The sequence below is a fragment of the Etheostoma spectabile genome, chromosome 3 (genome assembly GCF_008692095.1).
Source record: "Etheostoma spectabile isolate EspeVRDwgs_2016 chromosome 3, UIUC_Espe_1.0, whole genome shotgun sequence".
In the NCBI taxonomy this organism is placed as follows: domain Eukaryota; kingdom Metazoa; phylum Chordata; class Actinopteri; order Perciformes; family Percidae; genus Etheostoma; species Etheostoma spectabile.
The window spans coordinates 31,438,621-31,466,480 of NC_045735.1; the positions used below are offsets into that span (position 1 = coordinate 31,438,621).

At 41.6% G+C, this 27,860-nt stretch overlaps 1 protein-coding gene across 1 annotated transcript; it reads left to right on the plus strand.

Annotated features, from left to right (window-relative positions):
• The first annotated feature begins 909 nt into the window (after positions 1-909).
• Positions 910-27,199, plus strand: LOC116676636 (A-kinase anchor protein 1, mitochondrial). Its single transcript, XM_032507607.1, has 11 exons — positions 910-1,110; positions 6,815-8,439; positions 13,810-13,934; positions 16,423-16,549; positions 16,714-16,841; positions 17,822-17,999; positions 20,015-20,162; positions 22,249-22,316; positions 23,021-23,094; positions 25,685-25,750; positions 26,804-27,199. Exons 2-11 carry the CDS (start codon positions 6,840-6,842, stop codon positions 26,864-26,866), a joined length of 2,577 nt encoding a protein of 858 aa, XP_032363498.1. The 5' UTR covers positions 910-1,110; positions 6,815-6,839; the 3' UTR covers positions 26,867-27,199.
• Positions 27,200-27,860: the final 661 nt, after the last annotated feature.

The following is a 27,860-nucleotide window of genomic DNA, read 5'->3' on the forward strand; positions in this document are numbered from 1 at the left end:
GTTGACCATGAATTCCAAGAATAAGTGTGAAACCTATTATTAGACCAGCTCAAGTTTAAAAAAAAAAGCTCCAGTAGCAGGGAAAAAGTGACAAATAAATCTGAAAAAGCGAGAAAAAAACTGTTAATTTTCAATTTTGACCTAGAAGGACAAGTTCATGGTTAACAGGAAGACAACACAAGGGTTAAAACTGCTCACACAATGATTTGAGGGACCCAGTCAAATAGCGTCTTGGTTCACTGAAAACTAAACTGAAACTCAAACTAGCAAACACAATCTGAAATTAAACTAAAACTAAAATGAAATACTAAAGTCAAAACCCGTTCACAAAAATTCAAAATAACCTATCAATGGTAATACTGATGCGTCCGCCACAAAAACATCAATTGTAACACTGTACATGAAAAAACATAATTTTCAGCATCTTACTAATATATTATTATTATTATTATTATTATTATTATATTATTATTTCAGCAAAAAATACCTGACTTGGTTCAATTTAGTAGCGGGACGGTCACTTAACTTTATAGCATAAAAATAAAAGTAGGTTACATAAAGCCATACAATTATTTGACTGATATGATCGTGAAATATTGAATTCAATGTGATATGAAAAAAGGTCTTAAAAAGAGCTTTTTATGACGATTGGGCACCCGCCCCTCAAAATGTCCATGCACGTCCCTGTGTTTAACCTTGTGCAGCTGCAGCCATACATTAATCTCATGACATTCAATTCAAACTCGTGCCGTGTGTCGAAAGTGATATAGAAAGTACAACCTGGTACAATTGCCATCGTGACTCAAGTGACCACAGGCGCTTTTTCAGACATGAGCCCAACATGTTAAATAACTGTCAGATAACGTAAAGGTCTGGTCTGAAATATATGACTTTACTGCATTCTCAGTTAACGCGGGATTACAGACGACTTGGACACCTGAGTATCGCGAGATTTGACCAGCTGTTTAGTCTGTTTTTTTTTTAGACTGGTGCTGCTTGTCGGTCTACACGTGGGGAGGATCTGACTTTGCTTTCCACTGGGACACATTTGAAAAATTCACAATATCCGTATTGCTCTCATCGTGGCGGCACCAAGGACCATAACATACTGTAAGTAAAAGTAAAAACTCTGGAGACGAAAGAGCGAAATTAGCAACGAAGGGGGAAGCCCATGCAAGACTGTAACGTTAGCCATTTGCATCTTGTTCACACAGCGTGACTTAACGTAACGTTAGTTCAAATCTACTTACAGGGGTGCAACACGCGCACAGTGTATAAAGCCCCATTCATTGAAATTTTCACGCGTTTCTGCAAGCTGTTATGGGTTTACTGTGTCACCGACTGAATGCAGTACTCCCATGTCATTGAACAACTAGCCTGACGTTACACATCTTTCTCCAACTTAACAGTCAGCCCACTCCAGCTAGCCTCTTTCTCTGTTGTGTAACTTAGATTACCCCAATTACTTTTCTCGTGCGGTCTAAATGAATTTTCTAATCACAGGGCCAAGTGTTTTATATAGTAACAAATGCGTATAGGTTGTCAGCAGTAAGAATGCAAGTTAAGTTAGTTGGATATCATTTACGCCAGGCCGGCTAACACTAGTTAGCTAATACGAAGGTCTGAGGCCCATGCAGGACAGGAGCACTCCAGAAGCGCCCTTAAACCCTGCGTCAGTCTGGGACAAGCCCTCACTGGTGCGTTTTGATTACGTTTAAAGCTGTGTGATGCATTGAATTTATGTCATGGCCTAACGTGATGGTCAGACTGTGAAATTAAACTCTCAAGTGGTCCTACACACGAGGCTATCATTGTATAACTGGGGTTGTATAACCCATCAAAGTGGAATGTGCGATTAGCTGCCTTGGCATTTTAATTCGTTTATGTTCATAGACGGTTTAGAATTGTAACGAATGTGCGGGGCTAGCCTGCTAACTTCATACTTTGTATCCTGCACTGCGGCCTCCTCACCAGCCATGCTTTATTCCCAGTAGTGTAACGTTAGCGTTAGGTCACAACCACCTCTGGTACTGGATTTCGTTCCAGACAATGTTACGCCAACCTCCCTGCATCTGTCAGTCCACACTTTTTAGTCTTACTGGCAGAACGTGGTGCATGTTATTACTTGACATGCGTGCTTATTGCGATATAAAGTGTTTTATGTTGAATTCGGCCATCAAACGAGGCACCTTGCAACACACATTGAGTTACAGTTTCTATAAATTGTTCTCATTGCTAGCTAACTTACCCCTCTCACGTTTTCTTTTTGTCTTTTTAAAATGGGTTGTTCTATGTAACGTTAAGCTAAGGCACACACAAGTAGTGGTGAAGGAGGTATGGAAAGGAAAAGGGACTCGTGTGAATTGAAAGAGGAAAGTCTCTTGTCCTATTTTGATATAACGTTCCCTTCGCTGAATTAGCTAGCTACCTCATTGCGAGGAAACACGAAACTATAAAAAATATAAATGCAGGTTCACATTGTGGTCTGTAGGCTATACTAATTTGCAATTTCCATTTGCTGGTCTGTGTTGTGATGAAGTGGTCGTAACGTTACACAGCGGTTTGATAGTATTGAGGTACTTTACACATGTCAAGATTTAACGTCTGCTGGATTTCTTATTTTGAATCACAGTCTCATTGTGGGTATTATTAGCATACTAGCTAGCTATGATGTTTGGCATTAAGTCGCTGAAAGTTATTGACCCTCGTGAACAGTTAACAACCCGTTAGCAAGCTAGCTAAGTCAAGGTGCTAACTCTTATCTTGTCATGTAAACTGCAACGCTAATATTTTGTTGGGCTTTGTTTATCTGTCAGCATTAAGCATTAGCCTGTTGTAGCTAACAATAACGCTAACGTTGGTTTATTTAAATCTTGACTCTAGTAGAGCAGTGTAGCCCATGTGCTGTAAGCGAAATTAGACGGCGTAATGTTACTGATGCGCTCTCGGCACAGACGCACTATTCCCACATTGGTGTTCACGTTACTCGTTATAAAATGTAACTCTTTAATGATTGGGGTTTCCGACTAAACCAGCACGCTTGCAAACAGTGTGAACAAATTAACATTATTAAAAAAAACTCAAGCTTCACAGGTATACAGTAGGCACAGTCTGCTGGACGTTTTTAGATGATAGTATGTCACAATTCTCTGTATTCACTGTGCACGCTGCTTGGGTTGCCTGTGCTCAGCACGTTGTAGGGTTTGTAACGTGTAAATACAGCCGGACCACTCCCATTTATGGACACCAAGGGCACAGTCAGAATCTTGACTTTAAGCTCCAGAAAGGCAACGGTGAACACCTGTTTGACCTGGGAGCAGAGCTCAAGATTAGTTTGACTGCTGAGCTGTTATAGTAACCTTGTCCAAGGTGAAAGTAGTGTGGGCCACCATTTCATACGCACACAAAGTGTACAGTCACATTACTACCTTTCTCTTAGTTTAGCTGTCCATATTGTAAGATTTCAGTTTACAAATTTGTTCTACATTGAACATTGCAGGTGATATTATCCTGTGTGCACTTGTTAAATTATGATGCACATGACCACAACAACAAATTCAGGAAAAGTATAAAGGAATAGGCTAATAGATGATAAAACTAATTTTTATTTATAAAAATGAAATGAGTTATTTGATGTTAGAGATATCATTTAGAGTAGGGCTCTTCAACGTTCTTTAGGCCAAGGACCCCTTAGCTAAGAGACCGGGCAAGAACCCCCTTTCAGATGTTACATAAAATTAAGTTGCAAAATAAAGTGGGCCTACAATAACGTGTAGGGCAGCCTAGAGCCTTTATACATACTTTTTATGATCAGGTTTATTTATCTTTGCTTATAAAATTTTGGATTCAAGTTTACATACATTTAGACCTATTTTAACTTTTAAAAATTATCAAACAAAAATGTTGTGACCCCCTTGCAGTAACTCTGAGGTACCCTGTTAAGAAGATCTCTCACTTGCAGCATTTAGGAAGACTTTTTGGTAAAACAGCGCCTTTGCTGTGAAATGGATGGATAGCAAGGTGACACTGAGACTTCTCAAACAAAATGATATGGTAAAAGCTGGTGTAATCAGGAAGACACCACATTAACTGTAGAAGGTGGTCGCCAGACTGTTTTTCTCTCAGTCCATTGCACAGAAACAGGGTGGTGTCTAGTGAGAGTTAAAAAATGAATGTAACACATGCTCACTAAGTGGATTATGCATTTGCAGAATAGCAGGTAATTCTTGAAAAGATGGCAAATCTTCATTTTATCTTTCGAGTATATCGTTACTAAAATAAAAGTGCTATCCAGTTGCTAAAGCTCTGGGTGTTTGTCGCTAACTGAGACTAACATTAGTTCCTATTGCTGCTGTAACCAACACTAATCATTTTGAGGGAAATGGTGTGTAGTGTACAAATGCCAAATATCAGGTTTACGTTATTAGGGGTAAAGTTATAAGGATATACACAGGAAGTTGCTTGGTATTTTCATCCATTTGAAATTGTCTAGCAATTGTATGCCCTTGGCAACAACAATTGCATCACCCTGATGTGTGGCTGGTGTAGTCTTTCTCACTTCTTTGGGAATACGTTTTCATGGCTATGCATTATTCAAGACAAGGGCCACAGCCTCAGGAAATTCATTCATTTGTGTGTGCACCATCTAGCCCAAATGTTGACATTCTTAGAGGAGAGTCCTTACCTACTGGTCAATGAATTCATTAAATAAATCCCTTAATATGAATTTAGCCCATTGTTAGTTCTATTTTATAACCCCCACTTACTGTAACTATTGTTTTGCTCTTACACAAACACACACAAACCTTTCCATTGTTACCTTATGTTGAAAGTATATCCCCGGACAAGGCCTGCACGATTAATCGTTATAAAATTGCGATCTCGATTCACCTTGTTAATGATTTAATTTAAAAAAAATTATTTTCAAAAAAAATTATGACTTTGATTGTCATTTAATTTTACGAGCCGACAGCATCACAAACACTACTACTTTCTTCCGTGAGTTTTAAACATAGACTGTATAAAATAGGTTTTAAAGTGCTCCCAAAGCTCTGCAATGCTCTCCCTTCTCTTCATTGAAGCCTCTGTTTACAGGCTTGTGGTGATGCGCAATGTGCTATAGGTGCCAAAAAAATATGTTTGGTACTGACAATTTTGTTTTTTGTCATGATCAAAAAAATCGTGGCAGAGAATCGTGACTCTCTAAGCCAAAGAAAGTGATTCATATTTTTCCCTGAATCATGCAGGCCTACCCAGGACTGCTAGCTGCAGCGGGGTTGATCATGTAGAGCAGGTGGGAGTGCAAACAGCCATAGAGGTCAAAAGTCTGTGTGTGTGTGTGTGCCTGAGTGATTGTGTGTGTGTGTGTGCCTGAGTGTGTGTTTGTTGCTAATGACAGCCGTGTCTGGAAGCATGGCAGGATATGATTCAGTCACATCCAGACCATGTGATGCATTCCTCCTGTTGGAGGCAGGCTTGGCCACATTTGTTAAGGAAAGGCATGTCCACATGTCCCTTTTTAAACATGGACAGAGAGTCATCCGCTGTCAGGCATTGGGTATGCAGAGGGCTGTCCCAGTGTCTTCAGTTGGGTCTGATTTCCTATGTACAAGCTGACCATTTTGTAACCCTTAAGACCTTCAACTCAGTCTGGGTTTTCTTGTGTTCCTGCTGGGTTTCATTCTTTGGGCATTTTCCACAGAATATGATTTGATAGTGTAAAAGATTTAAATATACTGAACCACCCAGATATGGAGACACATTTTTACACATCTCGAAGGACAAGAAGGCACTGGCTAGGTTGGACTTAGATTAGGACTGCACGTATATTGTTTCGGCATCAACACTGAGCTGTGCAATGTCAAGTCAGGCAAATTAAATCGGACAAGTCATGCTACGATTTTTTTTTTTATGCTGCTTTACTGATACAGAACACAACAGTCTAGGGAAGCAGTTTCACAATAAACCCAAACTATTTTTACACTTGTCAGCGGTGGGGTCTGCACAGTCTGCCCAGGGACTTCACAGCCACTCTGTTCGGGGGGGGGGGGGGTTCCTCCCCGTTTCATGCTATTTCCCTGTGGCAGTGCCCTGGGGCCGATGCAGCGCCCTCTGTCGTTGCAGGTATGACTGTCAAAGGGGGTGGACTGCCATCAGGGGTCTGGGGCCATGTCGGCAACCCTTTTCCTGTTTCGAGTCGTCACCATTCATATTAAATAAGAACTTTCGGGCTACAGCTAACTATTATTTTTGATGTCGATTTAAACTGTTATGATTATCTTCTTGATTTATGGAATTGCTGTTTGGTCTACAATATGTTGATCAGTATTTACCAAAGCCCAAGATGAAGTCCTCAAATGTCTTTTGTCCACAACTCAAAGATATAAGTTTACTGTCACAGAGTGTAGAAACTAGAACATATTACATTTAACAAGCTGGAAACAGAGAATCTCTACATTTTTCATGAATAATGACTCAAACCGATTATTTGATTATTTAATTTTTGACAACTAATCAATTTTATCTCTGCAAATTTTCAGGAGGATTTTAGAAGATGAACTGAAAGGGTGAACAGTTTTAATACCTCCAAGTCTTTCTTGGATCTAGAATATTTCCGTATATATATATATTATATAATATATATATATATATATATATATATATATATATATATTTTATATTATAAGACACTTAAGCTTAACCCTTAAATCAACATGGCAGATCCAGACCAGTTTTCCCACATTTGCTTTACAGTTTGTTCACTGTGAAATGTCCCACAATTAATATGAATCTTTGTGTCTTTTGTAACTTTCAGGTGTAGCTGTTAGTGTCCTGAGGAAATGCCGCTGAGGTTTCGTTCTATTGCGCCCTACACACTACCCGGAGTCCTTGCACTGATCGGCTGGTGGTGGTACATCTCGCGGAAGAAAGAGCGGATCATCAGCCATGACAGCCCAGAGGGGGCTCCAACCACTATGGGCCTTAGAGCGTCTCCAGCAGAGGGTAGCAACGGTTTGGTCGAGAAAGGCACTGTATCTCCCTCAAATGGCACAGAAAGTCCCACCCACAGACCGCCGAAGGTTGGCGACCTGAGAACAGAACATGAAAATATTTCCCCGATCCATGTCCGGGACAATGAAGCAGCACCTTCACTAAGACAAAGTTCTGAAGAAGCTGCTCCTCACCTTGACAGAATAAGACTAGGGGAAGTCCATAAACCCTCATGCTCGACTCCATTACCTGGCAAAGAAGACTGCCCGCAGGTGTCGTTGAAAGACCATAAAGACCCAGAGAAGAGCTTAACACCTGCCTTGGTAAAAGAGCTGGATAAACACCTAGTCAACAAGCCAGCCTCTCCTTTAGAAGCCACAGTAGAAGAGGTGGTCTTGCCCTGCCGGTCTACCAAAGTCACCAGCGCCTCCCCAACAGCGCACCTTTCTGATGCAGAGAGGCCAGAGCCAGAAGGGGAAGTTGCAAAGCACTACAGCCCTGTGAATACACAAGCTGAAATAGTTGTTTATGCAGTCACCCCAGCCAAAGTGCAGAGAGTGATCCCATCAGAGGCTGACTCTCTAGAGACGCCCCCTTCAGAGCAGGATTTCCACCAACACATTCTAAGCAGCACCCCTGCCCCAACCTCCATGGCCCAGACAACGGACCAAGACTCCACTACCATATCAGAGACGCCAGAGGACATCCAGGTACACTGTGGCCGTGGAAAGGAGCAGGATCTGGAGCTTCTGGCAGCTGGACTCATACATGAGGTCATCTCTGCAGCCACCCAGGAGGTCCTTGGTGTCACCAGTTACCAGGTCACAGAAACCAGCCAGCCCAGTTGCAGCAGCAGCAGCACACCGCTGGCCGGCAGCAGACTATGCTCACAACAGGAGCCCAGCACAGCAGTACTGCAGCACCACCATCTACTGTCAGGCCCCACTCAGATAGGCTGCGAGGCCACAGAGAAGGAAGAGCTGGGGATGCCCAATGGCTGCTCCTCGGCCCCAGTATGGGAGTCTGTCGAGGTCAGTCACAGGGTTCATCAGACAAACCATGCACAGAGAGGCCATTGGCCTACACCGTCGCACCAAGCAGCACAGAGTCCCCCTACTTTGCTAAACATGAAACTGAAAGGCGATGAAGCAGCGGTGCTGGGCGACGACTCTGCCTGCAGTACGTGCCACTCTGAGGATGGCATTAGCAGCGAGGACCTTCAGAACAGCATGTATGACAACCAAACGGATGTGAGTCAGCTTACGGACTTGTCTGCAAAAGATGCCACCCAACCTCAATTGCGGGTCGAGACGGCCATGGAGGCATCGTTGTTGGCTGTAACTGAAGACAACTCATCGGATGCGGTGTGTGAGATAAAGAGGCTTAACGGACTGGGCCTGAGGAATGGAGCTCACGGGACATGTGAGGTGGAGACGGACCAGTCTGGAGGTGAGCTGTCAGTCTGTTGATTCTTGGTATTGGTGCAAGAAGTGTTGCTGAGCAAAGCCAGACCAATAATGTTTTTTCTTGGGCTGATATTAATATTGATATTTGAGAGTTTAAGAATTATTCTGCCATTAAATTTTGTTTTTTGGGCTGCACCCTAAATGCCAATGATTCAAATCATCGGTCAAGAAGCCCCCAAGTCGAATTTGTCAGTCTAATCAGTGTCCTTTTTTATTTTTAGCTGCGTTGTTGTAAATAGAGCAAAGCAGGGTAGTGGCATGACAGGATATAAGCAGAAAGAGATAGAGGGGAAAAAAAAGAGGGGAAGTCCCACAATTTGTTTCTGTTGGCTTTGATCGGTTCTGATGCTCTCCTCTCTGGGGAATGTCGGCTAAAACTACTTTTGAACCCAGACACTTGTACAGCCTCCTCTACTGCTGCACACTGTGCATGTCAACAGGAGATGCTCTGGGGTGCTCTAAAACCCTAGAAACTATGGCCAGCATGCACATTCTTTAGTGTTAAAATCTGATGTCTTCACATCACGGGTGAACAAAGGCACTGAAACGTTAGTCTTCATGTAAAAATTGAGACTCGTGTAGGCTGTTGTTGGAGTTGAGTGCAATGCCGCTGCTGTTGAAGAATGTCTGTCTGTCTGTCTGTCTGTCTGTCTGTCTGTCTCTGTCGGTCTCTGTCTGTCTGTTATGCATTGGAATTCTCATGTGCTGTCTTTTTTTACCTAAACGGGCTGTTTATAATATAAATGTTAATAATGCATAGCACAGCCTGACAATTTATGATTACTTATTTCTATATATTTATGTAAATAGTTATTTCAAGTTCGTGTGTGTGATTAATTTGTTGGTGTATTTGACAAGTTTTGTATTTTGCACTTTTTGCTTTTCACTTTTAAAATGCAAATAAGAAAAACGCACATGCATACCCGTGGAAAACATTTCATATAAAATCCATTTTTGAGTCTTTTGACAGAATTGTTTTCTGTAGTAAGTGGAGACCTGTGGATCTGGCCTTGTGGTGTCTGCATCTCACCTAGATGCGTTTACAGCACTGTATTTTAGTCATCTTACAGATGAATGACTTGGTTGATGGGGGAAAAGAACCCTCCATTCTAGCCTCTGTAACTCTGTCAGGAAGGCCTAGAGTCACCCTGACACAAAAACTTGAGTGTTACCTTTCCAATGATATCAAGCACACCCCAGAGTGTCAAAGTACATGGGTGCTGGACCACCTTTAATTTGAGTATGCCATTTAGATCAAAAAGTGTGGAATTTCAGTTGTTTCATAACCGGTTAATGTTATAAGGTTACGACATCGTTCAACATGTTCATGAAGTTTTAAATTATAAATTATAAAGTTAACGTTAAACAGCACTGGGCTAACCCACAATTATGTTCCCCAGCTGGTTAGCATATGCGCCGATTTATGTTTTCCTCTTTAAAAAAAAAAAAAATGTTTGCATTTCAGAACCTCAGGAAATGGACAGAGGCCGACATGACGCACACGCCTACTAACTCCATAGTAAAGCCGTAAAGTAGGCTTAAAAGAAAAAATCTAATGCTAATTTAGCCAGCTCTCCCACCCTGTTTTTTTTTCTGCCTCACTCCTCGCCGCTAAGGGACGTCAGTCGGGATGAAAGCGGCCCCGGGGACACGACACATCCACAGTTAGCCAGCAGCCAAACACTATTGTAAACTTAAAGCAGTTCAAACTCAGCCAGCACAGTTTCCAGCCCTGGGTGACAACGATGCTAATGGTGTGTGTGTGGGTTTGTGTGGTGTGTGTGTGTGTGTGTGTGTGTGTGTGTGTGTATTGTGGATTTAGCTGCTGGCTTATGTTGCCTCGCAAATCGAATCAAGGAAATGTAAATATGTGGGGGAAACTGCAGCTATTTTATCAGAATGCAATGGATTAACGTTACTTAACGTAACGTGGATAAAACAGTAATAGATAAACCTATCTGTGAACAGGTATATTTTAATTGGCAATTGTGTTAAACCATCTCCCATAATGCCACTACACAAGGTCATCAAAAGGCCATGTTTACATCCATTTTTTTGATTGAGAGACCCCTCAAGCGGAGAAATATACATATTGTTACCGTTTTCTCCAAGAAACTTAGCTCCTCCAAAGGCACTGGATGAAGGCAGCGTGCGTTGAACACTATCAAACGGTCTGTGTTCATTTTCCTACGTATGCTAGCTCATAAGACAAACATCACATAATTAACCAGCTAATTGTTAATGCTTGTTGAACTTACCCGTTGTTTTGTTTGCCTGTTGCGCTCTGATCTTCTATCTTCCATCATATTAATTAGGATCATATTACGCTAAGTACTCCAGCCTTGTCTTTAAAAACAGCTGAGGTTTGTTGTATGTGGAACTAAAGTCAAGGTCCCTATGGCCACTTGGCCAGTGCGAATGCATATGGCAAAACCGGTTTTGGGAGAGTAGTTAGAACTGTTTTAGAAGTGGACTGTTCCAATAACTGTGCACAACGCTGTGCTGAATTAATCAATTTTATCGTGATTTTGATTTTGGCTCCCAATGATCACCATCACAGAATAATCAAACTTTTTTTTTCTTAGCTCCATTATGTTTTTTAAGTAAACTCTTACTTTCTCGTGTTCTGAATGAGTGATTAAAACTTTTTTTTACTGTTTTATTTAACTTTTTCCTACTGTTTTTTCACTAATTACATCTTTCCAGAAGTCAATGAGTAATTAAATTATCGTGAGTTCAATATTGACCAAAATAATCATGATTTATATATATTTTTTCCATAATCAAGCCCTATAACTACATTCCTGTAACTACTTGGTCAGAAAGAGGCTTATGTGAGGCTGAATGTGCATGCAGGCTGATATTCACCGTGTTTTGTCAGGATTGAGCTTTGAGCAGAAGTCCACTAGCCGATTAATTTACTCAGTGTGAACACCATCCCGTCCATCTCCTTCTGCATCCGAGAACGTCTGGCAGAGTCGAGTTATAACTGAGCAGTCTGTGTGTGAGGTGTGTACGCTTTTACTGTAGCAGCCTGGTGTCTTTTCAGGCAGTTTAATGAAGGTAAACAGCGACCGTGCGAAATGTCACCGTGCTCTGGCCAAGCAGCAATGCATGAGAGTTAATACATTTCCATGTTATTCAGAGCAATTGATAGTAGGTGGAAAGCTTAAATTGTGACGCAGTGAAAAGAAATTGTGTATTAGGGACTCTCTGATTTATCAAACCGCTAATCATAATCGGTCAATACTTATTGAAAACAAGGGAACGGGCGCTCTGCATTAGTGTCTTTTAACCACTGATAAACTACTACACTAGGGATGTCATGATTACCACGATAGAAATGTTGACGGTAACAATTACTCCTTTCATTTTTTTAAATATTGTTTTTGCGGTGGATTACCACGGTGTGGAAACCCTGTGTTTAATCCTTCCCAGCTTCAACCGAGGCAAGGCAGGCGCACTGCGCTCAGACAGGACAAGGGGACAGAATGTAGCAGAATGGTTCTTCATCTTTTTTCTTTTCTTTGTTGAAGTGATGTGGGTAGCCCAGAACATAAGTTAAAACTATTCTGTAGCTTGCTAACTTTCCCTGGATCCAACTGAATCTCCTGATATAGGCCACACCCATTTCCGCCTAGACTTTTATGGGCGAAAAATCGCAATATATTAAACCTAGTTTTTTTAACTCTTCCTAGAGCGTATGATTGATCCGCACAAAACTTACACATAGCGTCTCCAGACCGACCTGACGAAGTTGTTAAAAGAATGTTTATAGAATAAAAATTGTGCATGTTGCACAAATAAATCTGTGTAGCTAACTTTGCCGTATCTTACCAAAATGAAGGCTGTTAACATGAAACTTTAGATTCTTGTTTGCCATAAACTTCTAAAGGTCCCCCACACATTTTACACAAAATAAGACCCTAGGGGGCGCTCCAAGTACAAAAATGTATATCTCATGAACAGCTCATCCGATTTTCACGACATTTGGAGGGAACCATCTAGGGGCATTCCTGAGGCCACCCCTACAGTGGGGTACTGATTGGGCGTGGCATATGGGACCCACGTTTGGTCACCACTTACACTAATGTGAGCAGTTTTAAATTTACATGGTAGATGTACAATTACACAAAAATTACACATGTGGACCACAATATCGTAATGGAGCCTTTTATACATTGTTGCTTCTTTAGAAATAAACAATGGACAAATGGTCTTTAAACGTTTCAGATGTAGGGTTATTTGCTGTCAAAGTGGCGCCAAAATGAATTTCAGTCGATGAGATGCGGGTGATGGCTTGATAGGAGGTACACTTTGTCAAGGCTCACTTATTTTACTGTTTATCAGACCCCAGATGAGACAAGAAGCTAACGTTAGCTAACGCTGCGGTCCCGCTGCAGGAGCCGCTGTATTCCTCCAGCACGCTGTATTAACGTTAGCTACTGTTTTAAAACCATTTTGCAGGTTAGTGGGGGTGCATACCGCTCAAAACCTAAGTGAAAAAGTAGCTAGTAATGTTCACTCAGCTTTTTGTTAAACTTTGTATTAAATGAGCGTTGATGTTAAATCACCGGTTTCAGGTAACCTCCCTATGGTACCGTCGATTTGCTGGATGGTTTCAAGGTAACAGTCAGTAGCTAACATTAGCCGATAAGCCCGTTGACAGTGACGTTATTGGTCATATTTTTGGCGCAGTATTTCTGACCGTACTGGTCATAGTGATTAAAAGTGTGATGGGATGCTAAAAATATGAACTAAACACTGTTTTCAGGTAACGTTAATTTTTTCTAATTTTCAGTTAACGTTCATTTTTCAAATTCTTCTAACTCACTAAAACTGCATATAGGTGGAGCTCGGCTACATACGGCACGCCAGTCAGAGTTTCAGAGCGGGGCTACAGATTAGGTGTCCCTATCGAACCTTCGTATCTGCCAGTAGTTCTGCATTACGTTAAATAAAACTCATGTGCAAATTAATTGTTTTTATACGGTGCACCACCATGACGCCCGTACCGTTTCGGTTCAATGCGAATACATTAACCGTTCCACTCCTAGCCTCGATGCATCGCAATGCGGACCTGGACGATTCTGCACTAATGCAGTGACAGACCATAATCTATTATTGCCTAATGATGTTATTTATTTATTTTTTTGCCTTTTGTCTGTTGTATGCTTTGTTCAGACTCAACTACATTCAGGGACAAGGTGACCTGTGATGTAATTAACACTGTGGAAGCATTATGCTGAAGTCTAACTCAAGTGATGGTTGCATGTCAACATATGGCTGAAGTTATCTATGTTGCTGGGAATATTGCTGGTAACGGTGATGATGATTTTGTGTGTGTATCTAGGCTCTGATGTGAACAGTATGGACTCTGTGGACAGCGGCTGCACAATGGGTGCCGGGGAAAGCCAGAGCAACCTCGCTGCCTCCTCCAGCTCTGAGCTCATCATCTGGGAGATCGAGGTGCCAAAGGTGAGTCAGGCAACCTGGTACAAGAATCAAAAAACACAACTTATGAGTGACATATCAACCGTTTTGTTTCACCGCACAACACGCCGAGAAGTAATTTCAGCATAAAAATGAAATCACCCAGCTTTTTCTTTACCAGTGTCAGTGAAATGTTTTAAGTCTAGTGTAGGGTCAGACCGATTATTGGGCTGTTTTTTGGCAGTTTGCAGATTATGTGTGTCAGTGATTTATTTGCCTGATAACCGATAAAGATAATGAATTAAAATATGTTCTACTTTGGTGCCACTGCAGCTCGGTCTATTCCTCTGCTTCGGTTTCACTCACCTCTGAGTCTGACTTAATGTCCCTCTCACAACACTACCTGACTCTCTTTTACTGTGTATTATGTTATGCAATATCTGTTCGAAGAAACAATTCTCTATTTCGTTCATGAACTAGTAATTACTAGTAATCGGTATCTGTATCAGCCTGGAAAAACCAGTATCGATCAATCCCTAGTCTAGTAATAAATACTGTTAAACGATATATACATACTATTATACAATATAAACAACTCAAAGGCTTTTACGTACTACTGATGTTTGGTATAAACAAGTTCATATTTTATGGTATTGTTTTTTTTTTTAAATTAATGAATTTTTTATGAAATGGAACATAAGCACCGAATTGTGGCTTATTTCAGTTTAAATCAAGAAATGCCAATCTTTGTATCAGGCAATGGTGTCAAGGTAGGATTGCTTGTGTAATTTGATCATGTTTGACTTTGGCGACTACTGTACTGATAGTAGTATCAAAGGAGACACTGGCAGACAACAATACACACCCGTTAATGATTTACAGTATAGGGGGGCCAGCATGTCCAAGGCCAAGTGCAAAGATTGCTATCTTTACCGAGGTAAGACTCCATCATCTGGGCCTAGTCAACTTGAAATGGCTGCTTCAGCAGCAGACTTTAGGTTCTGATGAAAGTACGTGCTCACCGGCCAGCCAAGTATTTACAAAGTAGTGTTGTATAATTTAATAATTTATCACAATAACTTGTGAGCTGTTTTAGGGATTTATGTATTCAGTGGGTACCAGTGGCCTTGGGGCCGAGTGGCACAGACAGTTTTGGGACGATTCCAAGTATTGAGTGACAGACTAATATATTGTTGGTCTGAACATGGCATTTGTGACAAGATGAAAAATGTAGACTAACCACAGTCTCATGCTTTTTAATATAACAGTGGGCTGAAACTGTCTCTGTAGATAACAAAGTGCAAGGTTATCCATGCATATGCTGACTTGATGAAAAGTGTATACTCTGAAAGAATAGTTCTCCAGAGTTGTGAGCATTGAGAGGTATGTAGAGTCAGTGGTGTTTGGGAGTGTTAGCAGGTGTGGTCACAATGACACGCCTTCTCAACTCCAGAGTCTCTCAAAGTAACCTTTAAACTTCCCGTGGTAATGAAAATGCGAAGCTTTTGTTTAGGCTGCCATGTTTTTCTCTAAAACAGGGACAAACTAGTTGGCTGTCTTGAAACACAGGATTTTGGTTTCAGTGGTGATATTATTGGGATAAATTAATGCATATTAGGGTTTTCACTGCAATTACACAGCTTAGGTTCAAGGTCCTTTATTTGTAATTTGCACAACAATAACATAAGTAGTTCTTGGTAATGATGATCTTAGGCCTCAAGCACCTCCAACAATGCTCATTAAATCAAATTAAACTAAAAACACAAGTAAACGCACAGAATATATAGTACACGCACATAGCAGAGCTTGCAAACTGTGGCTTTTTTTGTTGACAACTTGAACATTGTCATCACAATTCACTTTAAATCCAAAATACTTCCACAATTTCCCACACTTCAGTGAAAGAGGAGGGGGCTCCAGCATGTGCAGTTGCCATGCAGTCTTTTGACTGGCTGTAGCTAAGAAGAGGAGGTTGACTGACTCGCAGCACTTCAACACGACACGTGTTTTTTTTTCCGGGCGTGGCAGTATCAACAATTCTATTTTTTTATTTGGTATTCAAGATTGTTACTTAATTTTGATTGACACCCTTACTATAAAATATCTACGTACACCAGTGTGTGTGTGTGGTGTGTGTGTTGTGTGTTGTGTGTGTGTGTGTGTGTGTGTGTGTGTGTGTGTGTGTGTGTTGTGTGTGTGTGTGTGTGTGTGTGTGTGTGTGTGTGTGTGTGTGTGTGTGTGTGTGTGTGTGTGTGTGTGTGTGTGTGTTGTGTGTGTGTGTGTGTGTGTGTGTGTGTGGCGTGCGCGGAGAGAACTCACCCGGGGAAAACCCAGTGACAGACTTCAGATGAGGCTTAACTATTTAGTTGGAAGACAATACATATTGGATGCTAATGGTTTTTAGGGAACTATTGGTGTCCATTTGTGGGTGTTTTCTATTTATAAAAGTTTGAATTGTGGCCAGGCTCTCAGGGTTGTAAAGATGAACTGTCCTGTTGACATGTTGTCTTTTCTGCCTGTCTTTCTGGACCAGCATCTTGTAGGGCGGTTAATAGGGAAGCAGGGAAGATATGTGAGCTTCCTGAAGCAGAACTCTGGCGCAAAGATCTATATCTCCACCCTGCCTTATACACAGGAGTTCCAGATCTGTCACATAGAGGGTGAGTCACAGGGACCAGGTCCCCACATCCCCTAATGCTTGGTCAAATCCAGATCCCTACTGGATGAGAACAACCTCAGGATTTCAGAGAAACTATTGAACTCCATCTTTCGTGTCCATCGGTGTTGTTTTGAACCTAAAGCTTTACCTTGTGTTTCTTCCCAGGTACGCAGCAGCAGGTTGACAAAGCCCTGTCCCTGATCGGGAAGAAGTTTAAAGATCTGGACTTGACTAACCTGTATGCACCTCCGCCACCCCCGCTCACATTGCCATCACTTCCCATGACCTCCTGGGTAAGCGTGGGCTCTCTGGCTGCTCTTGACCACTGTTTACCGAACAGGACCGCCTTTTAGCTACTGCAATATATTTCTAGACTAGCAAGACTGAACATAAAAGCACATGTCAACCTAGGCTTCATTTGGTGCTATTCTCAATAACAGGCCTGCTACTAACGACTAATTTGATAGTCAAATGGTGTATCGATTACTGAAACGAATAATTTATTATTTGGATTAAGAATCTCACATATATTCATATATTGTTTTATCCAACAATCAGCTTTTAAATTAAGGTTGAGGTTGTTTTATGGCATGTGCTAACTTACAAAAAATGTTTAAAGTCAGAATTGGATTATAATCCAATATTTATAGCTAGGCTAAAGGATGTTTTAGAACAGCAAGAGTTATGTTTACAACAGCAAAGTCCAGGGTTTCACCTAGTGTATTACAAGCCTGGTGGCCCACCGGGTCCAAGCCACTTATTTTTTTAATGTATTTTAAAGTTTTTCTCTGACTTAATATCGGGCCCTATGGAATCTATAGAGCAGGGGTCTTCAACATTTTTTAGGCCAAGGGTTCCTTTAACTGAAATAGAGATGGAGCAGGGACCCCCTACTACATATATTTTAAAAAATTAAGTTGAATATTAAACCTTTTTTTGCATAGAATACTAAGCTATTAAAATAGCCATACAACTGTTAACATGAGTGCATACATGTTTTAATGTTAAACATGTGGAACAGTAAATCCCTGGGATGAACTGTATCTATGAATGGCTACCTTAGTTACTACCTTACTACCTAAAAGTTGGGCAACTTTTTTACCAGTCTACTTGTTGTCTGCCCTCTGTCACTGCACTGGTGTCGTTTAAGAAATGCTGGATGCTGCGTTCTTTTTGATGGAGCGTGGTGTCAGCCGTCTGGAGTGCAGACTGGATCCTGGAAGCTGTTTTACTCGATGAGTAAGCGTTCCTCTCGTGTCAATTGTCCCCTCAGCTTCTTCTCCCCAGCGGAGTGACCGTTGAAGTGATCGTGGTGAACATCGTGTCGGCCGGTCACGTCTTCGTCCAGCAGCACACCCACCCCACCTACCACGCCCTGCGCAGCCTGGACCAGCAGATGTTCCTCTGCTACTCCCAGCCGGGCACCCCGGCCCTCCCCTCACCCGCTGAAGGTAACCATGATCACACAAGTCGATGCACACTGATGTGTGTTTTAGTCATTTTTTGCCTAGTAGGCCTTTGCCTGCAAATGCACCTAGAACTGCATCTTCAACCATCATAAAGATACCCCAGTTACATTCTTTTCAGCAATTGTGAACATTAGAAAAAAATTGAAGTGCCCAAGTTCTGTATTTAAAGAACTAGTGTTGTCCTGGCCAACACCACAGTCCTATCCGCTGTTGGCAGGGGATTGCTAGACTGGTAGCTGGAGCGATGCCAGTTCACATCCTGGGTACTACCAAGGTGCTCTTGAGCAACTGCTTGGGGCGCCTGTCCGGCAGTCGCAGCCCACTCACTCTTGACATCTCTCCATTTGTTCATGTATATGACCTGTGTGTGTTTCTGGCCTGTACTTAATAATTTAAATTGTGATTTTTGGGAACAGTAAAAAAACAAGAAATTATTTAATAGCTAACCGGACTCAATAGTTACCATGCTCTTTTGCTCGAGATTTAACATTTGAACATTTGTGCGTCCAAAACTGTATGCTCATCCAGTGCCAATCACCTGCACCTGTGCTGGAGAGCTCACCTATATGGCTGCAAATGCGCCACCCAGTGTACAAAATATGGTATTGACGCACATAATTGTAATAGCTGTAACTATTGTAAGAGGCAGTACTGTTAATGTTAGCACCAGAGCTTGTTCAAATTGGAATCAAAATATCTGTAAAGAAGTGTACCGCTTTTAAAAAATAGATATACATTGTTTAAATCATTCATATGTTTGTGTTTTTCACAAAAAAAGACGATTGCCTTACTTGATGCCAACTTAGAGGTCCTATGGCAAGAAAATGTCACTTCATGAGGTTTTTTAACATTAATATGAGTTCCCCCAGCCTGCCTATGGTCCCCCAGTGGATAGAAATGGTGATAGGTGTAAACCGAGCCCTGGGTATCCGGCTCTGCCTTTGGGAAAATGAAAGCTCAGATGAGCCGATTGGGAGTCATAAGGGGCAAGGTTACCTCCCCTTTCTCTGCTTTGCCCGCCCAGAGAATTTGGCCCGTCCATGAGAAAGAGAAAGACATCATGGCATCCCACCTCTCGTCCTCAATAGCTACACACACAGAAATGGCATGTCCATGGAAAAGCTCATTGTGGGACTGGCTCTAGTGGCTGTAATTCTGCACCAAGGCTTTTTTTTAATTTTGGGAAAGAGACTTCAGATACAGTATTAGGGGACCGTTAAGGGTCTATATAAAAGAGACTTCAGATACAGTATTAGGGAACCATTAAGGTCTATATAAAAGAGACTTCAGATACAGTATTAGGGGACCATTAAGGTCTATATAAAAGAGACTTCAGATACAGTATTAGGAGACCACTAAGGTCTATATAAAAGCATTCAAAGAGCACCATGTCATGGGACCTCTTTAAAAGGGGCATATCATGAAAAACTGACTTTTTCAGTGTTTTTCAGTTCTTTGTGGGCTGCCTAGATCAGAAAAAAGGCATTAGCACTAATGGCTTGAACACAAAAATGGGTATGCTCTTAGCAGTGTACATTAAAATGGGCTATTTTAGAAAAAATAATTTCACTTTGCCGCTGTTGCAGTAATAATCTGGTTATGTGTACTGTGTGTCTGTAAGTCAAAACAAAGCTGGGAAGTTTCTGTGTTCAAATAGTTTTTCATGAAAAGAAACCATCAATTGTGTTCTATCTGATGTTTTGAGTTGTAAGCAGTGCGGAACCTCCATTGTAAAACATAAAAGGTTCAAACAAAGTGTGTGTGTGTGTGTGTGTGTGTGTGTGTGTGTGTGTTGTGTGTGTGTGTGTGTGTGTGTGGTGTGTGTGTGTGTGTGTGTTGTGTGTGTGTGTGTGTGTGTGTGTGTGTGTGTGTGTGTGTGTGGTGTGTTGTGTGTGTGTGTGGTGTGTTTGTGTGTGTGTGTGTGGTGTGTGTTGTGTTTGTGTGTGGTGTGTGTGTGTGTGTTTGTGTGGTGTGTGGTGTGTGTGTGCGCTCTCCAGGGTGTGATCTGTGCGCTCCAGCGGTGGATGGAGCCTGGTGGAGAGCTCAGGTCATCACCTTCTATAAAGAAACTAACGAAGTGGAGATCAGATACGTTGATTATGGAGGCTACGACCGAGTTAAGATTGACTCACTACGGCAAATAAGGTGAGTGTCAGAGGTCTCCCTGTGTTAGAACAGTGCTTTGCCATTGGAAATGAATCAGGCCTTAGGGAACTCTGAATATAGTTTCCTTCCAATCCTGGTTACCATCTGCTTTGTAGCAGTTCCTGTAGATGTATGTAGGCGCCTTCTCTTGAACTGGAATTACAATTAGTCCTGGACTAAAAAGTTAAAAACATATGTCTATTGCATCTTGTTTCTGGGCAGGACCAGGTTTAATACTTGTAAGCAGCTGTAATGTATCTAACTAAGAAGGAAGAATATCTGTCCCTCTGTCCAACGGGTTTCACCACAACCGTTCATCTAATAGACTTGACATTTGGCGGGTGTATTGCTGAGGACCAAAGGAAGTTTAGATCTAGGGGACATATCTATTAGTGGGTTATGTATACACTGTGTAGGGGGACTCCTGTTAGTCTGCTGAACGGCATGCTGGGTACATCTCGCTCACTGTTGCTTGTACAGTACAAGAACAGATGAACAAAGAGACTGCAGATGTTCCATTGTAGAAGCTCAAACAATTAGATGGATGGACTGTATTAATCCCAAAATGGGAAATTACTTTTTTATACCTACAATTTACAAGAACATACACACACATTTACTCGCACACCTACAGAAAATACAAGAAAAATACTAGAAATAATAAATAAGATATGGAAAGCATCCACTATGTAACTTTTAGGAATTAATCTTTTTGTTCCTGGAAATAGCCTGGCCCCAAATGGTAAATGTCCCTTACATTCTAGCATTGCTAGGGGACGCATCTATGTCATGGCAGGTGTGTTGCTTAGGACCTGAGGAAGGGCAGTGTGGAGTTTAAATGATACAGCAATAAACCCGTTCTCAACAGACACGTTCGCTGCGGGCACTGCTGTACCCAGAAATATAGTTTTTATTTTCTATTCAATAAGTTTGTTCTTGTTGTAAGTGTAAATGAGCTTTCACACATATTGCAGTCTTACTTTTCCAGACCTTCATCCACAGTGCCGCACAGGAGGGTCTGGCTAGTCCACACTGCATTCCTGGATGGGAGTAAAATGTGCTCTGGTTTATTCACATTTATTTAAACCAATCCCAATTGTCTTGGCCAGTGCCAAGCGCTGGACCGAGGAAACTCATGAAGGAACTTGTTTTGGTGGAACAGTTAACCATAGTCTTTAGAAAACCACTTCAGTTTAGAACACTAAACAAGGAGTTTTCCATATTTCGTGTGCTGAATTGCTGCTGAGCTCTCCGGCGTCTGGCAAAAATGGAAGCTCTGCGTATCTGCTCCGGAGGGCTGCGGCTCGCCGGAGCTGGGACGCAGCCGTTCCACAGTCGTAGTAGAAGGACACACATTGATTTGAAGGGAAACCAAATTACTCCGACGCCGTTCCGGAGCGGATTCACAGCCGTTTGGCATCCTGTGGAATTTGGGGGTTAGAGTACCCGCCGTTCTCTTTAAAATCGCAAGTTTGGGAAAACTTTGGTACAGTAGTATAGGCGAGAGAGTGGTGGATACGACTGCTGTTGTAGATCAGTGTTACGTTTCCAGCGTCGCGGCTCCGAACCCTAACCTTAGTTGGGACAGATGCCTTGTTACTTTAGGCTAACTGTATTAGCTTTAGCCGGACAGGGAGCTCCTTTCTGCGGTGAAAAATGGCCGGGAGACGTCATAAGGTTGCATTAATCAGGTAATTTAATTCATCTTTGCAGAGAACATATGTTGTATTTTCAGTTTTATAGCTGATTGTCTTATATTGTTTACAAGTTCCAGACTCCATCTGGAGATGATGTGGGTACTTATTGTTTACTGTTTACATCTGACTTCACACACTCAGGGGAGAGACTGTATGACACTAGGTGGTACAGCTTGAGACAATTGTACCAAACTCCTACCGAATCTTGATGTCTGAACCGTGACTTCTGTGTACCATTCCACCCGTTGTGTAGATGAGTTGATTTTAAATGTGTAAAGACTTCTAAAATGTGTTTTGAGTTTGGCATTATGGAAGACCATATGAAAAATATATGATCTATGTTCCAATACATGTTCTTTAAGAGATGTCTGCGTATTTTTATTTTCCAGGTCTGATTTTGTAACACTACCGTTCCAAGGGGCTGAAGTATTGCTTGACAACATCGCCCCACTTCCAGGTACTACCTTGTGTTAACTCATTATTTCAACACCAGTTTGACAACGGCAGTGCTTGAAGTTCCAGCGTCTAGTGTCTGTTCTTTCAACCGTGGCTTCATTTGAAATGGTCCAGTTAGTTGGTTGCGCTTTAAAAGTTGTGTCAAGTACATGTTGCTGTCTGAATACTGCAGTTATTGTACAGACGGAACTATTGTCTACCTAGAACTGTAACATTCCAAATTTTGCTATACAATTGTCTCAGAATCAATTGGGATTAACAATATAAATTTATTTTTTTGTCAAATATATAAAATATATATTTAACAAATTAAAGTTTTGAATGAATTCTGTGATACATCTTTTGGTTATAAATCACTGTAATGTGACCCAGAAAACGTGATAACAAACGTTCACAGCATATAAAGGAAAACACCCCTCTTTATTATCATAAAACATTTTTTCTCCCCTTGTCATTTTTGTTGCTGTGAATGGGTATGGGGATCAAGATCAACAACTAATCACTTATATAATTACAATTTGGCCTATTTAAACAAAATGAACAAATACCCGTTATACAGTTTTAAGTCCTTAGCTAATGTTAGCAATTAATTGTGGATAAACAAAGAGAGCGCAGCGCGATTTATGAAGAGAAAAAAAAAATTGACAATTGTATAAAAGTGGTTAGAGGCCTATGTCTGACATGCGTCTAAAATGTGTTTATCAGGAGAGGATCGCTTCTCAGCGGAGGCCACGTCAGCACTGGAGGAGATGACCAGAGGAGTGGCATTGCTCGCCCAGGTATGACCACCTTCCTCACTGAGCTACACTCCAGAGTGTCAAGTCCATAGTAGTCTCGCATTCAGACCTTCCTCCGCAGCGCTGTGGAGGAAGGTCTGACTAGCCCACAGAGCATTCTGGGATGGAAGAAAAACATGCTCTGGTTTGGCAGTTCTTTAAACCAATCACAATGGTCATGGCTCTCTATAAGTTACAGTGAACATTCATGTGTTTATTAAGCTAGTATCTACCTTCCACTCTAAGCACTCCTACAGTTAAACTGCATGCCTTTTCCTTTCTGTTGTGTGGCATTATGTTTTTCATCCTCCAAGATGAATCTCCCGTTGTCTGTGGTGTTGCAGGGGAGACAAATACGACATTTGAGTGATTTATTTATTTTTTGTTTTTTGGGTAAACTGACTAGATGCTCTTGATGTTTCACGCCCCGCAAGTCTCATGAAAATAAAAACTCCAACACAAAGGCTAAATCCCATTTCTCCATCTTACCCCTTACCCCTACCCCTTTGGCCCTTGAAACCAAGTGGTAAGGGCTAGGGGTGAAAACATACCCCTATGAAATGGGACACCACTTGGTTACATCACCATACTGTTTTGATCACAGACTTCCAAGATACTGTCTGCAAGTGTGTCTATATCAATTGCGTGGGAATTGACAAGTGTCATATGCATTTATATATTTTATAGTTATTTTATGTTTACTTTGGTGGTGCAGAGGCAGATGTTCTTATCTTAGGTCTGTTTGCAATACATATGTGTATACACACACACGGTGTGTTGTATATTTGTTTCAGTTATCACCGTTTTGAATGTCAATGATGTTCAGAAAAACATTTGAACAAAAATCTGTCTTTATTGCCCAATCAATTAAACGTAACAGGCAAAAACATTACATATATTATATTACAGAAACATGATCAACTATTAGAATCATAACTTACACGTCACACACCGAAGAAGGCTTCAAATGTGTAAAACAAAAAAGACACAAGAACACAAACAAACTACAGCTATTCTGATATTCCAGACCAGTCTGATGCCTGTTGGCCAGTAACCCTTCCCTCACCCTTCTTTCATCAGTGTCCCGTATTATAACAACAATATACAAGTGCATGAACAGGAATTAATTACAAATGATTACAATAATACAGTACCAATGCAATAATGAATGGGTACAACATGAACACATTTTTTAAGAAACTTCTGCTCGTTTTCAGCCCGAAAGTGGATCAGCTGCTGGGTGTCCTCCTGCATCCCTGTGATACAGGACGGTCCATGTAAAGCACGTAGCGATGTCTCCAAAGCAAGTAGTGTTGTGCTCTGATATCAAACGAAATTCTCTGCTAATGGTTAAAACTGTAGACATGCATTAAGTCCATTCAAGGCAGAGGAACGCAGACCGTTGTGCAAATCACCGTTAACGATTAGCGTTAGCATAGCAAGCTAGCGGTTTTTAAAAAGTTTCAATTAAGAACATGGTTGCAAGTATATATGCACAGGACTGTATAGACCACCAAACAAGACTGTAGTAATTTAATTTTTAAATCAATTAATTAAGCCCAAAATACTTACATTTATGGGTTTCTCACAAGGGAGTAAGCCTCTCCTCTCTAAGCATCGCTCCCATGACGCCATTTTAATGCTACAAAGACATCACCTGCAGTTAGCATCCCATTGACTGCCATTCATTTTGGCGCCACTTTGTCAGGGAATAACTTTACATCTGAAGCGTTTAAAGACTCTATTTGTCCATTCTAAAGAAACACGTCAATGTATAAAAGGTTCCATTACCTTGTAGCTCACGTTATGGCTCCGTAGCAGACGTTTTTGTAAAAATAGGCTAAGGATTGTGTCATAACCACGCGACTTGCTGTCACATAGTCGACAAATCACCATATTGCCAGGAGAAGCTTGCAGACAGTTTCAATATACATCAGCTGTTTTGGTTTAATTACTAACGTTTACTAGCATGCTAGTTTGCAGTAATTGGCCTGTGTCTGTTATCTCCTGACATGTACCTACGCTCTCCATCTCTGCTGATTGGGAATGATTGAGAGTTCTCTTGCACAACTACCAGAAGACTTACAACTTTCAGACACGTTGCCCACGTCACATCTACGTCGTCAAGCTCAGTTGGAGGCTGCGTAGTAACGCCTAGCCATCACCGGAAAAGTGCTTCTATTTTCCATCACTGGTTTCCATCCAGAACAACGGGATCTGTTGGTCCACTTCTTTAACTGTCTATGGTTTCTCAGGTTGATGCGGCAGCCATTGTTGCTTGTTGTACAATAGCCCTTGTCTACAAGTAATCTTGCGTCCTCATTTGGTTTGAAGCGGTATACACCCCTTCGTCTTGGCCCTAGACCTTAATCAAAAAGAGTAGTGGGACAGCACTAGGTTTCATGTGAATGCGCACAACCAATGGTAAGAGAAATGGGATTCAGCCAATGAAAGAGGAAGGTGACGGACTTCTGGCCAAAAAGACTGAAATCCCGCAGGAATTTGGATCAATCCCGGAAGTGGAAGCTCGTGGATATGGATTAAGTCCACTGTAACTGACTTTTGTCTGTGTGTCTGTCCCTCTCTGTGAAAGGTCTCAAACTACGATAACAACACGGGCCTCCCACTGGTCCACCTGTGGAACATGGTCGGAGACGAGGTATGATGCTTACATGCACCTGGTTTGCAATGCTCTGCACTGTATGTGACATGTACTTGTAGTGTTAGTTATGTATGTTGTACACCTGTACTGGTAGGGTTGAGGATGTCAGTAGCCACGTGGAGTAGCTTTAAAATGACTACGTACACTTTGTTGTTAACAATTAGTACTATGCTGACACTACCGCTTTGCCTGAAAAGCTTGAATCCATATGTGGTTTACAGTGAAAACAACAATTCAAATCAATTTTATATTTGTTAGATTTATCAAAATGGACCCACAGTGTAATGTTATACAAGGATAACCAGAGCTTTTCACATTTTGACTCTTGTAGGCCTGATTAGTTGGAGCCTGAAAGTAATAAAAGGAAAGCTAAAAGTGGGGATATTGCCAGGTTCTTTTGCAAAGAAAATTGAGAGAGGTGGAAAGGATTAAGAGAAGGAGGGAAATGAAGGAGAAGGCAGTAAACTGCAGAGAGCAGGGTGGTCAGAGCAGGAGAAGGCCACATAAGGAGTGGGAGAAATAAGTGAAAGAGTTAACGGAGATGCAGGAAGAGAGGCTGCTGATTCAAAAAGATGGACAGAGGCAGGGAGTGACCAGGAGGAGGCAGATGAAGATGAGAGGGTAAACCTGCCATTCCTCCTCAACCACATGGTATGTTTGTATTCTCCTTCCATATAATTTGCAATACAGTCATAAGGGGATTCCTGCGTACCGTCTTCCCATGCCACCTTGCATGGGACCTCTTGCCACCCCGTGTGAAATGTTCTAGATTGGCCACTGTCTAGACCTCATTGTATAACTTCCAGAGACTCGAAGATTCCCAGTCCCTTTTCCTCCCTTGCTATGAATTAAATATTTCTATTAAAAAAACGAAACTCACAGCAGTAGATTTGCAAGTATGACAGGACCTTTTGCCTGATGGAAATTGTGCTGAGGGAAGTGCATTTTAAATGTGAACTGTTGATATGAATTTTTTGTGGGTTTTGTATTATTGTCTTGCCCTAATTGATCTAGCCACCTTTTGAATAACGGTTTCTCTTCTTATTCCAGGTGGTTTCAGTTAACCGTACGCTGGCAGAGAGGGGCCTGGGTGTTTGGATGGATGGATTTTGAACTCTAACAGGCTCTGATCTTCACCCCTCCATCCACCCACTCACTCCCTTATTGTCTTGTGATCAGCAGTCTGGGACCCGGGTCACCCACTGGATCTAAGAAGATTGTTTTTCCTTTCATTTCTTTTCTTCTTTTTTGGTCCCCATTTCTTTGAAATGAATTAAAAATTGTTTGCAGGCATAATCTACAAGAACGGCACTGTTTCAAAATAAAGCAACCTTCCCCTCTTGTTCTTGTACACAAAAAGAACTCAAAGAGGGAAAAAAACTAGATACTTGTGAAAAAAAAAAACATTTTTAAATCTATATTGTAACTAAATAAAGGTTCAACCAAAATTTCCCCCCCTCCCCCATCCTACCTTAATTTTTTTGCTCTGGGCCTTTGCTCGCTGACTGTGGATCATCATACTGTGTGAAGGACGACTCCATCAGACAATGTATACACTTGTGAGTTTCATTGACACCTTGGTTATAGTTGTAGTCTGTAGGTTACTACATTTCAAATTCAATTTTTAGAAGATTGTTGGGGGTTCTTGTCCAGATAGAATGTAGGGGGCAGAAAGACATTAGAGACTGATGAGTGACGGCACGGCACAGAGCAGAGGAGGGCCCGAGTGGGGTGCCTGGTGGAGCACCCAGCTGCTCTCCAGCCTCAAGAGACATAGACTTCTCTGGGTCTGGGTCTCCACCCAGAGCGGCTGCTGCTGCACCTCCAACAGGACCAAGGAGCGAGCTGGTTGCCTTCGCTCAACCTTTCTCCACCATTTTGCACTGCGGTACACAGGAGCCTGGGATTTCAACCAACCAGACAACATGCAGTCAAACAGCTTTTCAAATTGGAACGCCGACTTGGGCAAGATTTGTTTAACTCAATATTTCCAAGATGCTTTTTTCTGGCAGCAAACAGCTGATGATGCATCATTGGACTGTTTTGTAATCCTCAAGTTACACATGTTCAGTTTTTAAAGAGTTACACAACTGAAGATCCACTCCAT